Source organism: Lutjanus erythropterus, chromosome 5, assembly GCF_056507025.1.
Source record: "Lutjanus erythropterus isolate fLutEry1 chromosome 5, fLutEry1.hap2, whole genome shotgun sequence".
In the NCBI taxonomy this organism is placed as follows: Eukaryota; Metazoa; Chordata; class Actinopteri; order Lutjaniformes; family Lutjanidae; genus Lutjanus; species Lutjanus erythropterus.
Window position 1 is genome coordinate 16876560 of NC_139321.1, and position 15345 is coordinate 16891904.

The 15345-nt window shown below is 39.0% G+C and overlaps 1 protein-coding gene across 3 annotated transcripts in view; it reads right to left on the bottom strand.

Moving 5' to 3' along the window:
* Nucleotides 1-11037, bottom strand: part of fgf13a (fibroblast growth factor 13a) — a 134174-nt gene extending 123137 nt beyond the window's left edge. For 2 of the 3 annotated variants that reach the window (XM_084718902.1, XM_084718899.1), the window contains exons 1-2: nt 7713-8290; nt 7302-7467 (exon numbers count right to left, since the gene is read on the bottom strand). In XM_084718902.1, coding sequence (XP_084575028.1) covers nt 7302-7350 — 49 coding nt within the window. In that variant the 5' untranslated portion in view covers nt 7351-7467; nt 7713-8290. Of the gene's footprint in view, nt 1-7301; nt 7468-7712; nt 8291-10765 lie in introns of those variants that run through there. The other variant, XM_084718900.1, reaches the window with a different exon arrangement.
* Between the last annotated feature and the right edge of the window lie 4308 nt (nt 11038-15345).

Below are 15345 nucleotides of genomic sequence, written 5' to 3' on the forward strand. Positions count from 1 at the left end.
CATTTTCTGTTTAGATTATACAGTCACTAAGCTGGATAGAAAGCAAAAAAAAAAAAGCTTGAACTGAATTTTGCAATAGTATCTTAGAGAGAAAATAATTTTGAGCTGACCCTGTCAAATAGCAGAAAATCCTGTCAGCTTGCTGGGTTCAAGATTTATTTGGAGTCATTTTCCAAATGCTGGGATTAGAATTTGAGGACCCCTGCATGAAAATCTCCTGCACTACCAGTTGATTGAGCTCACACACTACTGTGACTGCACCAGAAACTGAAGTGTGTGTTGCTCTCACTTGTCAACATGTGCACTGTGGGAAGAATACATTAACTGCTGGTCCCAGCTAAAATGAGAGACTAAGTAACTGTTACTTTGCAGTTTCTATATATTTTAATATTGTACAGATATATTTCCCATCAGTAACTTAACTTCAGCTTAACTGGAATTCCAGCAAAGTGTAAGTAGGTATGAGGGCTCTTTTTCCACAACATTCAGTGAGAGATTACAAACAAAGCTGACAGTGCAGGTATTGACTACATATGAAATTATGTCATAACAATTAAACAATCCTCTCTTGACCACATGCTATACAAAGATCCTTCCATTAGATCGAAAGATTTTAACGACAGTGCAGTCAGCGTGTTGTTCTGCCGATGAGATTGGAGCAGGTGTCAGTGTGGTGGAGGACAGAGCTGCCTGCAATGTGATTAATGAAGCAGCACCAAACTCATCTCTGGGCATCTATTGATTCAGTTCTGTGGCTGGCCTAGCGCTGAATTAATCTGCCTGCAAATATGCAAGACTTATGCCTTCTGCTTCGCTCGGACCTGCAATCAGAGGGGGACATGAATCCACTGGCTGACACTCACACCCAAGAGAGGAGTCTATCACTGCACTGCACTGAGATGAAGTGCAAGGAGAGTGACAGAAGTGCAGGCAAAGTTATTTGCCGGCATGAATGTGGCATTTGTAAACTATCTGCAAGAAATACTGAGTAGAAAAGTGGTTATAAAACTTTCTTGAACTGAAAATGTAAACCGTGAATGGGACTGTTAGATAAGATTATATTCACATCATAATGCCAAACAGTTAAGGTGGAAATGTCTGCATAATTGATGCACAATGCATCAAGGAAGCACTGTTAAAGAGGCAATGTGTAAAATATGGCCACCTGTCAAAGATAATTCTAAACAGTTAGGGGGAACCATATCATCAGAGTAACCACAAACTTCTCCTCCTCCTGTAATTATCTTTGGCTGTAGCTAGCTTACTAGTTACTGTTGTTAGCTCAGTTAGTACTGTAGCTTCTTTTATGTCATGGATATCAAGCAGTACACCCTCTGGAGAGTAGTGATCCAAGTCAAGTTACCCCAAAGAAGGAGGAAGTTGAGAAAGAGGCAAAAGCGGAGGCAGTGTTGTAAACTGCGGTTGTCTTTGTCACCATTAAATACATGGACGGTGAATTCTTTTGTACTAACTGACAACAAACGTCATTTTTAATTCTTAAGGATTTTTTAAGCTTCTTTGTCGTGTCTGGTGGTCGTTTTGTCTGTATCTGCAAGTTTTCAGAAAACATGCACAGACAAAATTAACACAGAATACAGACAGTATCCATATGCTTATCTAACGTTTAGCATAAATGAGCCTTTCGTTGACTCAAGTCTGGCCAGACCTGCAGCTCAGAGTGCTGAAAGAGTGCTTGTTAACACAGCAGGCAGTGGAACCAGGCTCAGCAGCTTATCAGTGACTGCGGCTGTACAGGGACCAAACATAGCCTCCGAGAACAATGGAGGCCACCTTGACAACAGGGAATACTGTCCTAAAGTGATTTACATCAATGCTGACCAGGACTCTGACTGTGGGAGTGATGGGGATGGCAGGTAAGGACAGGAAAGATGAGAAGCGAAGAGACAGGAGAAGAGTTGGTGACTATTGAAGAGTGGAAAGACAAATCAAGACATTTTTGGTGAATTTTTGGTATCAATTTTGAAGCGTGTTTTATAAATTAGGTTGTCTCAGTTCGGTAAAAGAGAGAAACTTGAAATCAGAAGGTGTAGGGTTCATTACAGACAAAAGGAAAGGCTGTGAATGTGGTAGCCTTGCCACATGCTAATGTTGTAATAGTCGAGATCAGTCTTGGTCTCTGGACTGTTCTCAAAACCACTTTTTTGAAGGTCTCCGTCTTGTCTCAGAAGCGATCAAATTTTTACTCTGTCTTGTCTCGGTCTCAAATAAGGAAAACTCCAGATTTTACTTCAAGACCAGTCAAGACCCCAACTGTGGGGATATCATACATTTTTGTTACTGTTGCTGTTACCCTTCCTCGTCTCCCTTCACTCACACACACTCCTGGAAAGTGAATGCAGGAGACAGGAGATGCAGCTGTGGCGGTCTTTGACTGCCTCAGCCACAAAGAGTTAATCTACACAACGGCATCCAAAAGAAAGCTCACAGCAGTCTGTATACTCTGCAGTGCAATGCTTAGACTTTTATTGCCGCTTAGCTTACCTTCCATTATGCTTCCTTTCAAAGTGTAAGTGCTGATAGCTAAGCTAAGTTATGTTTTTGCTCATGATAAACAAGAAAGGCCACTTAAAGCCATGTCGCTAACTGTTACTCTACATCAACGTTAGCTAATGTTAGCTAAATAAAAGCTACATGAAAGCCGGGAGGAAAAGCCAGAGATGTAAAAGCACTTGGTTTTGACTCTGTCTCACCCTGCCTTGATCGTGGTCTTGACTACAACATTGCCACATGCATACATCTCCCAGCTGACACTTGGAGGGATCAGACTATTGCCTCTTCAGGTGCAAAGTGATCTTACTAAAAAGGATGGGCTGAGGCTAGCTGGTTAGCATGCTAACGTCATTAGATATCTGTGCAACACAATAAATAGGCCTAGACTTCTTTGACACTACATCATAACTGTTACTTCTTCACATTCTGTTGATAATATTAATTAATTTTTTAAATCAAAATTATGGACATATCTTACACGTTGTTCCTTTAATTGGTCTAAACAGGAGTTCCTGTAGCTGAGTTTTCAGGCTCTGGAAAGTTGTAAAGCTGAGAGTGTGTGTACGTCACACTTTGACACATCACTTTGTCTGCACAGCTTAGCTTCACAAGGACAGGGGGAAACTAACACAACGTGATTCACTGGTGTTGATATTAGAGCTGCGCTCTACACCACCTCCTTCTACCCCACCATGTCTCCCTCTCCCTCTGTGTCTCTGCATACTTTCTCTTTTCACATGTACTCTACAGGATGAACTGTGGCCTTTCTGTCTGAGCCACAGAGAAGAGAACAGATTACTGTCACAAAATGCATACTCGTCAAGCAAAAGAAAATACCCTGTCACTGAAGTGACAAAAAGTGATTTTGTCCTGAGCTGCACAGTTCTAACAGCACGTCAGTTTTTGATATGATTACTTCTGGGACCACATCGAAAAAATGTATTAATTCAATATAATTTTATTTGGAGGGACGGGACTCCTGGGAGAGTTTTCTCTCTATCCATCATCCAATTTCAAACAACTTTTTAGAAACCAAAAATAAATTCTCGTGTCAGAGATTTTTCTGGGGTTTCTAAAGCTGTCATTCGATTTCTAAGATATGGTGTAGTTATAGATTAGGTTGAATCAGGGATCAGCTTTAGTTGGGTGTGCATGCACAGAGGACTTGATACTGAAACTAGAGACCTAATTAACAAGTAGACACAAAGCTAATATAATAATGGTTACATACATTTGTATGTAATTTTAGCAGCCTGGTAAATTAACTGAGATGGCTGAGACTCTCCGAGACTCCAAAAATGTCTTTTTTTCAAACTGATGAGAGTAGATGAGAGGAAATGGGGGTATCACTTGTGTTCTGAAAAAGCAGGGCAGTGAGAAGCCTCTGTAGGCCAACAGCTTGCTGAAAAAAAGCTGTGGAGATGGCAGGTGGTTCCGGTTTTAATGGACTGTTTCCCTGAAAATTGCCAACGTTGGCAGGGTCAGCGCTGATTTTCCCTGTGCAATTCCCTCCACTTGTGCCATTCAACTCTCTGATGGAGGGCAGCTGGCACCAAGTGACCCTCTCGGCGATGCAGATAGTCAACTGTACTTTTGTTTTTGTTTCTTTTCTAAAACTGGAAGGCGGCAGGGCCATGCCAGCTTTTGGCTTTCAACTGTGCATCTATAAAACTAGACCACACTTTGTTGAGCTTTCTTGGTGAAGGTGAAGATGTTTTTTTTATCTCATCTGAGAGTTTTGGAGATGGTGCTGCCCTAGGGCTTAAATGAGTCAGCTATTCACACATGCCATTGATTTCCAGCGGGAGATGAGAGGGAAAGTTGCTGTGGAGTTTAATCTTGAAATCAATGCTTTTGAGCATATTTTGCTCACTGTGTATTGTCAGTACAACATGCCATGCTCTCTGTACTGTAACTGATGTTTGGTTTTGTTTGGTTTGTAAGTTTGTTTTGCTTGCATTTATTTGTCAGGCGCCAAAATACATTAATGCCACAAGATGTTTAAAAGGACAGGTTACTTCAAAAACATATTTTCACTGGCCTGTAGCGCTATTTATCATCTAGATAGTTTTGGTTTGAATTGCTGAGTTTTGGAGATGTGTATCTTCTCTTGAATACAGTGAAACTATATGGCACTCAAGCACCAAAAAAATACATGCACAAAGAGTAACAGCAATGCCTCTTTCCAGAAATCATGAGCCACTTACACAAGATAATCTATGTACGAACTATTTTCTCTCTACCAAACTACACTTGCCAAATGTATCACTGTGCAGAAGGACGCAATCATCGACTCACCAACAAGAGGCTCATACTCATGACGGCGCGGGATGTAAACATTAATTGCATCCTCCTAAGTTGAGCTGTAACTTTTCAACAACGAGCACATGAACGCTTTTTTCTGAACAGTAATAAGGTTGGTGGAGAAAATAGTTCCAATATGAAACTGCTCACGACAAGGTCTGTGGATTGTCTTGATTAACTGGGTCATGATTTCTGGAAAGAGACATTATTGTTGAGTTTTTCTTTTTTCTTTTTCTTTTTTGTTTTTGGCTCTTTGAGCACCACAAACCGAGTGCCACTTAGTTCCATTATATTCAAGACAAGGCAAACAGCTCTACGGCCGATGTTTCCAAAACTCACAAACTCACACCAAAACAATCTAGATGGATAAATATCACTACAGGCAAGAAGAAAAATATGCAGTTTTGATTTTGGGGTGAACTGTCCCTTTTATAAGTAAATCATTTTTATTATATACATCCCTACTGAGTGTGAGTTAATACAGCATCTTCTGAGGAGTATCCTCTGATATAAATAACAAATATTCTCATTGCAGTAGTTCATTACGATTAATAACTGGCCTGTAAGGGCGCAGTCAAACTAGACTTGTTTAGTTTGGGTTGAACTGAACCCTGGAGCATTTACCCCCTTGATGCGGCTTGTTGAGGTCGGCGTGAACGTCAGACTCGAACTCTGGTACAGACCAAACAACCGCTCGCTGGATCACTGACAAGTGAACTCTGGTTCATTTGTGGTGAGACCATCCTTCAGACCGACCAATGGTTTAAGAATGTTTTCTCTTCCTGTTTTAGTGACTGGTGAACTAGCAGTGTGTTTGCTACCAAAATGTAGACTGGCAGGGGACAAACCTGGGGTTTGTGATGAAGTGAAAAATGCTAATATTATTAATATAATTGTTGTAAGACATTCATATGTGTGCGCCCTTTGAAGTCTGCTGATATGCGCTCCAGGTCAGCGCTAACATGAACAGAACCAGACTATCCAGGTAGAAACTGGGCAGTTTGTCTGGTCAGTCTTATTACCTGCCAACTGTGTGACCAATAATCTTACATTTCCACCACATGATTTGTGTTTATAATTTTTTGGACCGATTGAGTTTTGACTTTATGAATGCAAACCGGACCAGTGGGAAAAACTAAACAATGTATCATCCTTGCAGTGGTTGGATTCAGGAACTGAACCTTTAGGTGTGAACTCACCCTAAGCTGCTAACTGTGGAGCATAATAACTTGCATGGCCTATAAAATGAAATAAATGTCAGGAACATCTAAAGAAAAGTTTCTGCAGGCTGTGTTTAGAGCAGGTCTCCATGGTGCCAGCATTACTGTATGTGCCACTTTTAGTAACATCAACAGGGTATGCTGTCACTTGAAGCAGTGCTGCCAAAATAAGCCAATTAGGTTTATTGATTTGTTGTGAGCACCTTAAACAGTCGGACAACAAGGAGACCCAACAGAATTACTATACTGTAAATAAACAAGAGAGCTGCATGGGCAAGCTGCCATAGTATAAATGCAGGTTATTAAATTACGCTTAGGAAATGGCAATAAAAATATGTCTTTAGGCTATAGAAAGTGATAAATCCTGGTTTCAACAAAGACTACAAAGAAAATGGACTACAGTCTCATTTTTGAAGGTGAAAATCAATGAACACACATCTGGAAACAAAATTAATGACGCAATAAAACTGCGTCATTGTTAACCGCCATGTGATTTATTTCTTTAGTAATATTTCTGATTGTTTGATACTAGAAAAACGAGCAGCTGGATTTTAAAGGTGCACTAATGTGTGTGCCGGTGCGTAAAGTGTCGTGCACACATCACCCGGTGCAGATGGAGCGGTTACAATGATTAGTCCCGCCAGGTTTCTCTGGCAACCCCGGTCTTTGCGCTCTGTGTCCATGGCAATGGACAGGCAGTTTACTTCCTTTATTCTGACAGGGGGTTTTACGCCATAGGTCAGAAGGGAAAAGATCTCCCCTGCGCTTCATGGTTGTACAAATGTGATGGGAATCAGAATGCGGATAAAGGTGCGAGCGAGAAACACAAAGGGGCATTTCAACAGGATGCCAGGGACACAGTAGGATATCACGGTCATTATTTCAACGTTACCATGACTGATTTTAATGTAAGAAACATTTTTAGTCAGAATCTATTCCCTGCTCCTGTGCAACATATTGATTCCTCGCCTTTTCTGTGTTTTTTTGTCAATCACTAAGTCAGTGCAAGTAAAGCATGTGATCTGAACCCGACACATCGTGCAACATATAGGCCCTACAGTAGCAATCTTACATCTCCAAACAGCAGTATATCCACATGCACCATGCTGGGAATGGTTCAGCATCCACTTGTTTTCAGTCTAACCTCAGAGGGTGAATTGAGCACCATATAGGGGATGAATGGGCGCATGGTCGCGGTAACATGAAACCTGTGATTTAAGGGGGTAAAAAGCAGTCTGTGCAAGGCAATAAGGCTCAGCCTCTTACCCTTGGAAGCATCCTTGTCTTCTTTAGGCTTCGCCACTTTTCCGCTCATAGATCCCAGTTTGGATGTGTAATTCCCGATTTAGACAAGAATCGAAATCCTTTTGATAATTGCTGACTGTCCTCAATGAAATCCTTAGCAAAGGTTCCAGGTGCTGAGATAAGGCTTCTGTGGAGAGACACAGAGACAGAGAGAAATATTCATAACACAACAGCAGCAGCAGAAGCAGCAGCAGGGCCATATAACGAGACAATGGACCGTGGGAGCCACTCGGGAAGGTGTTTATCAATTGGATATCAATGAAAACAGCCAACTATTGATGCTCCATAAACGCACTCACACGGCACACGACAAAGGGCTCATATGGGTCCAGTAAAGACCAGGACTGAGCCTGTATGCACGCTTTAACCCACCTTATCTCCTCCACGCTTTCTGCTACATCAATGCACATTGATGAAAGGAAACGCTCCCACCATGAATCCCGTTATGTTGCATGCAAAAATCACGACCTGCTCTTCTGTCACAAAAGGAGGAGTGGAGCGAAAAAACAGAAAAAATACAAAGCAGGGGTTTCTTGTTTCTCCTCGAGGTCTTTAACCAACGTTGAAAATTAAAAAAAAAAATAGAGGTCAAAACACTGAAGCGTCCTATGTACACAGAAACCCCGAGAGAAAAGCCATCCAGTGCAGCTGGTGCGAGCAGGTTTCCTTGTCTGAGCTCCGCTAAACGCTCGGCAGGCAGAATCAACAGGATACACAATGTGAGAGAAGCGCTCCCCCCCGATCCTTCCAGCGCACATTCACACCGAGCACATTTGTTGTTTTGGTGTGTGTGTTGTTGTTGTTGTTGTTGTTGTTTTACTTCAGTTTCACCGCCGAGATGAAAACGAGCTCCATCCGTGCGTGCAGTCAGTGTGCGAGCTGTGCTGTCGACGCGGTGGAGGTTTAAAGCAGGAGCTGGAGCTGCATGGTGCACACCATCTTGCTGTTGCTCTCATTCAGTTGCCTTTGCAGAGCTATGCGTCACCCCATTCACATACAGCCTGCGCATTTTCTGCTTATATGATCTGAGGGGGTTTCTTTTGACTTTGCAACAGCTGGAGGATAAAAGTCAAAAATATAAATCTTGGGCTAATTGTGTTTTGGGATCATAGTAAAGATTTATCAGACCGTTTAAAAAGGGGAAACTTGCTGAAATTGCATTAAGAACGAGATATTTTAGCAAAATAACGTAATCTCCAAAGATCCAGCCTGCAATAATCATATGCACCCTCTATGTTTCTGAGGTATCTGTTGCATATGACAGAGACTAATACAACTAATGTTATACATCTGCAACACGAGGAAAAACTCATCTTTATGAACATCCCAACTTGGTTCAGTTTGGGTCTCAAAATGCATCATGCAGGTGTAACATTTACCCAAAGTTTCTGAGGTCACTAACAGGTGCTGAAAAGTTTTTTTAATGACAATGTGAGACAACACAAAGGGTTTAGACTGCAATGTCCACCCTGACATGGACCCTTCATCTTGTAAACATAATTTTATGTTGTGTCCTTTTTCTCTGAAACCTAAAATAAATGATTTATCCATAGGGTGCAGGTGCACGTAAAGTCATGTAGGTTATATATGCAGGTATATTAAAAACAACAACAACAACAACAACAATACTCAGTACCTGTTTTGATACTACATTAGAAAGAAAAAAATCCTAGCCACACAAGATAGGAGACATTCTTTTTAGTTTTTTTTTTTAAATAACTAACAAAAAGTCACTGAACACTGTCTGGTTTACTGCAAACCAAATATCAGACAGGACAAGAGTGAACTGAACCGAGGTCTGGAACAAGCACTGAGATCATTTTCTTCATAGCTTTGGTACTTTTGATATTACATATTGTACTGTTTTTAAACAGGTGGTATTTGAAAACTATCAATACTTAGATACTTCTGACAAACAAAGTGTAAATTTTCTGTATGCATTTTGGCATCTTTCAAGTTAAGTTGCAATAAATACAAGTAATTGTATGAAAATGATTTTGCTTGTTTTTGTAAATAAACTAATTTTCATAATGCCAATGTACATCAGAAGGTTGATGGCTTAATAAAACATGCAACACAAACTGCACTGACACTCGTAGGTTCTCCCATCATTGTCTTTCATTGTGTTGAAGAAAGAGGAAATATATTCCATAACATTAAGAAAGATGTCCTCGTTGTCCAATGAAAGCAGCACATGAGATCATCCTGCAACAATCTTGTTTTGTCATCAGCCTGACCTTTAAAGGGTGCGATCATCTAACTTCCAAAAAACATATTTTATTATTCACCCTTTGTAGTGTCTATCCATGCAAAAAGTTTTAGTAACACTTTGTAATAATGGTACATGACTTCACACATGAACAAAGCATTAATTAATTTATGAAGTACTTCATGAACTATCAGGAAGCTTTATGACAGGATTATAACAGTATATCATGCATGACTTAATCCAAGAACAGTGTTGATTAATACAACAACTAAGGTATTTCAATCATGATTTCTGAGTTATTTTTGATGTTTATGTCTTGTCCAGGTCAAGTGGTGACCTGTCATTTTTAACATTAATGAATAACATATTATTAATGGTGGTCATAACTGTCATGGTTTAACCATTTGTTGCTAATGCATATACAAATATATAAATATACAGTAAAACTGATAAATAAAATCCAACATGACTCCAACATTATCAGCTAGTCTGATTTTGTATTTTCTTTCTAAATACATAATTCCTAATTATATGTACAGACTGACTTTTTTTTTAAAAGGCCACAAATACGATGAAGTACTTAGTCATGATTACAACACTTAAAATTCAACAGAATCTATGAGCTCTGCTGCACTGGTCAGCTTTTGCACCTTTAACTGCAGACTTAGAAGAGGACATGGACATCAATAATAACTGAGAAATCATGATAATTGAAGTACATTAGTTGTAGAATTAAGTCATGCATGAGATACGGTTAATTCTTGTACATTCCTGATATATCATGAAATACTATATCAACAGAGTTTTCATTCATGGAGTCATGTATGCAATCATGATAATTAATGTGCCCCAACTAAAATGGGTTACTAAAGTTTTATTTGTCCAGGTGTTGTGATATCTGTCCCCAAGATTAGTGTTGCATTGAATTTCATTTGTGAGTTCTGAAAGACGACAGAAATATGTATTTCCAGAAATAGTCTTTTCTTTTGAAATCTTATGACAGCACCTTTTGGAAACTATCAAGAGACTCTTTACTCTAAAGCAGCTCTGAAGCAGAGTTTTACAATAACGAAACAAACTAGATCTGTCCCATCATGACGTCTCAGTGCTATCATCATTCTTCATTGTTGCAGCTGACACTGACATCTGTATTGACTGATAGTAAAAGCTAGAGTATGCTGGTGTTCAAAGTGTTTTATGTATTATAGGTCCTTACCTTTAAAACCTGTAAAGATGAATCTTAAAAGTTACACATCATCCTTCACGTGGATTCGCATTTAACAGTCCAGTGCCCAAATGGTGTGAGTAACACTTTCAGACAGAAATCCAAACTGTTTCCAGGACTCTTAATCCACCTTTGAGGTCACTATAATAATCATAAATCTGAGCTGAGATCAGCCGTCATTCAGAAGTCCCAGTCCAGTCCCAATGTGATTCTTGCAGGCTTTATGTCACATCTCTGATAGCCCCGCAGGTCTGTTAGCACTCAGAGGCAGCAGAGGAAAAAGACCTGCGAGTTGAGGGTTACAAGATCTATATGGTTGCTATTTTTAGAAGAAACAGGAGCCCTTTCAAACTTTCTTCACATGCTCAAATCTTCCTGAGACGTCTCAGGCACACTGTGGCCTGTTTGGCCTGTTCCCATGAGTGACTCTGCCAATCTGGGCAATCTGGTCCAGCCATTACTCTTTTAAAAAAAACCAAAATTTACAATACAGACATACAACAGGACAGATGGGAAGAAATATGCACTGAAGCACATCTTGTAACCAACCCAAATACATGGAGGGAATTCAAATGGAAGGAGGTTTTTTCAGACACCAGAAATACTGGCTAAAATGGGCTCAACATACTCAAATAAACGCTGAAGAATTTGTGGTACACAATTTGGCAACCATATCCGCACATATTGGACATGCACTAAATTAAGAACACTTTGGGAGGAGGTTTTTGAGGCGCATAAAATAGCATTTCATCAAAACTTTACAGAAGATCCAAAGTTGGCACTATTGGGTATAACACTAATGGGTATTGATGGAAGAGCTAAAAAATATCTTATACAAATACTGATAACAGCAGCAAGTAAATGCATCACAATTAAACAATTTAAACCTGACCCGATCTCTTTTACCTAAACCATGATATCAGCGTTTTTTATTTCATATGGGTTGAGGTTCAGCACACAGCTCACTTAAGCATTATTGTTTGTTTCCCCATTAGACACACAAAACAAATTGTGTTGCTGGCTATAACCGCCCTGTGTGTGTTATTATGGTGAATCATCCAAGTTAATTTTGCCTATGAGGACCAGGACTGTTGACAGTGAGATTCGTCAGTCTCCTCATGTGCAAGACTCTAGCAGTAGTTACAAATACACTTTATTTTATATCCTTTGTTAGATGTCTCTACTCAGTTTTTATCACTTTGTGTAGTGTTATCAGACAACTATCTTCAATCTTTGGTTGTGCACTCAATGAAAAGTTCACCTGTTCTTAGCATTTCTATCTATGGACCTTGACTGTTACAGTTTTTTATTGTGTGCTCATTGTTGCTATTGTTTATTACCATAATTTCTATATGGATACAGTGGAGTTCTTGAGTCCTCTTTTTCTTTTATCTTTTATGAGAAAATGAATTAATTTATTCCTTTTTTTAAATCGTGAGATCTGACTGCTCAACAGCATTCACTGACGGTGAGAGGGTGCATGGATATTATTTATTATAGCTGCTATTCTGACACCAAACCAGAATCGAGAACACCATGGACTAATAGGAGCCAACTGCCCCGCTGAGGGGTCATGGAGGGTACTTGAAGGGGCGGAGGGGGGAGGGGGACACAGACTGGATGTCTTCATCACACACAAAACAGGCAGTATCACATATACACACAAATACACATAACACATTGCAAATTATAAACACATAACTCAGTGAGCTACATCTAAAGGAAATAGGGTTGCAAATTTTGTGCATTTTCCGTAATTGATAGTTGAACACCCGAGCAATCAATAATCAGTTAATAATTTATAAGGTACAAAAAGCATGTCTTTTTCTCAGTTTAAAGTAGCAGCACATTAGTTATGTGAAACATTAGTTTATGATGTTCAAACAGTTTAAACAGACTGAATGTTAAAACAGTAAGGCTCTCAGCGTCTCTCGTCCGCCTCTTCTTATAAAAAATTAACTTCACCCAACAAAACAATGTCAGTTACTGCCATTTCCAGACTAACATGTCAGACCACAACCAAGTGTTAGAAAACATGTGAGTTCTGGAGAAATTATACACAAAACATACATTATTGGTTAGTAAATTTTTTAATCGTTTGAAATCTGAACAGTGATTAATCAATTAATGTTTGATGATGTTTTTGTAGCATATATATAAAGGGGAAGTACTCAGATCTTTTACTCAAGTAGAAGCAGCAATACTACATAGTATTAACATCAAAGTGCAGAATGGCCCATTTCAGAATAATACATATTACTGGATTATTATTATTATCATAATTATTATTGATGCATTAATGTGTTTAATTGTAAAATTGGAGCTAATTTTAATTACTTTATACTGCTGAGTAGTTTAGTCTATTACACTACATAATTTATTAGCTGAGTTATATTTTGCATTAAAAATCGGAATCTGCAAAGTTAGTAAATCAAGTTATCAAATAAATTGTATTATGATCATAAAACATAACATTTGCCTCCACATTTTGTGGAGTAGAAGTAGCAGAAAATGGACATACTCAAGTAGTTGAAGTACCATGTATTTAAAGTCAGTACTTGAGTAAATGTACTTAGTTATACTCCAGTACTGTACCTGATGAGTTGTGCAGGAGTGTGGAAATGAATTAGTGCTCTGACTCACCAGCAGGCCATGATATGCATGTAGTTGAGAATGAGGTAGAAAGAGAGTGTAAATGTCAGTGGGTTGTGTTCCCACTGTGTCCATGGCCTGTGGCCCCCTTTGACCTTTCCAGCAGGGCAAGGCAGTACAGTGCTACATTCACCCCCGGCCCGTTTAAAGCAAAGCCCCGCGGCCCGGTCGGTACTGCACAAACAAACTCCTGACTCACACTCTGTCACCTTTGATGTCACATCACAGGCCGTGTCCACTGATGTCACAGAATAATCCTGAATCACTTCTCTTTGTCTGCTGATTGCAGAGTTTCTGCTAGAAAATGCACCTTAAGCTCACGCTGCCCCACGCACACACACTCAGCAAATCCATCCGTTATAGTTTTTTGTCTTCTGTCATGTATAACCATTTAAGGTTGCAGATGTGAGACCTGAGAAGCACCTCTTGATCAGAACTGATTATCGTATTGTGTTATTTATCAATATGCAGTGCTACAGTAGGTACCATGATGTTTTATTAATCATTAATTAATATTTCAGCCTGGTGAAAAATGATCTTATGCGAGGTAGGAGTGTTGTGTTGTGTGTTTTTCTCTCCAGTTCAGCCTACTTGTGGCATCCCACACGTGTCTTGATACCATGTTAGGGTTGCAACTTTTGAGTATTTTCCTTAATCAGTAGTTGAAAATGCTAAAAATTGACTAATCAGTTCATCATTAACCATTCATAAGTTACAAATCACACATTTATTCTCTTTTTTTTAACAAATGGCTCCACCAGACAACACAATGTCAAAGGAGGCACAATTACTCACATTTCTAGATGATTGATTAATTATCTGTTACATTATTAATCTGTTAAATTCATAGTGGTGCTTAATCAATTAATGATTAATCATTGACATCCCTATAACACATAGATTTGAAATGGTAAATGACAGGTATCAGAGAATAAAATCAACAATCTGCTGATCTTCACAAGCCAAGACTTAATAGTTGTAACCATCGGTGCAAAAAATTATATTTTTAAATTGAAATATTGAGTTGGATTGTGACCTTAAAATCAAAAGGCAAATTTAAATGTGAATTAAGGTAATTGTGACACCCCTAATGAGAAGCATGGTAGTCTAAATAATGTTTTTATGGTGTCTTTATTATATATTCATGTAAATTCCATAAAGTTGATGTTATTTCTATAGCACAAATCTTTTTAAACATGAAGATTTGTACAGGCTTACATGTAGCATGCACGTACAACCTTACATCTGTAAATTTCCTCCCAATTCACTGTTAAAAATCAACTTTAAATTGTTTTGCATACCACTGATTGGCAGTGTGGAGTTCGTTGGCTGGATGTATGCAGTATGTCATTTTGTATCTTTAAACAGCAGATACGTCACATTTGTATCCAAGACAAGTTTCATTTGGTGCAATAAAGTGTATCTTATTTTATCTTTTCTTATCTTATCATTGATTGGTAATGGGTGTGAGATAGATTTTTCTTAGCTACTATAGCAGTTAAGATGCCAGCGTTTCTAAAAGTTTTTAAGCATTAAATAAAATTTAATCAAATGCAAGTGCACACACACTACCCTTGCCATCTGTGCCTGCAATACAGGCGTCCAGTATACTGTAGTATGCCAGTATTGATAGAGGAAGTTTGCAGTGTGAGTGGATTGAAGTTAATTTTGTTCTTGGATTGGGATATTTTTCATTTCTGTTTCAGCAAAGATGACGTTATGTGATATTCTAGACTCAAAAAATCACTGAAGGCAGCACAGTGGCATTTGGTGAAGAGATTGCACGTTCTGTCTCTGCATGGGTTTACTCCAGGCGCTTTGGTTTCTTCCAAAATGTGATTCAAACAGATTTGAGGCTCTAAACTGCCCAGATATGTATTAAAATAAATAAATAAATAATTAAAACAGCTCACTTAAAG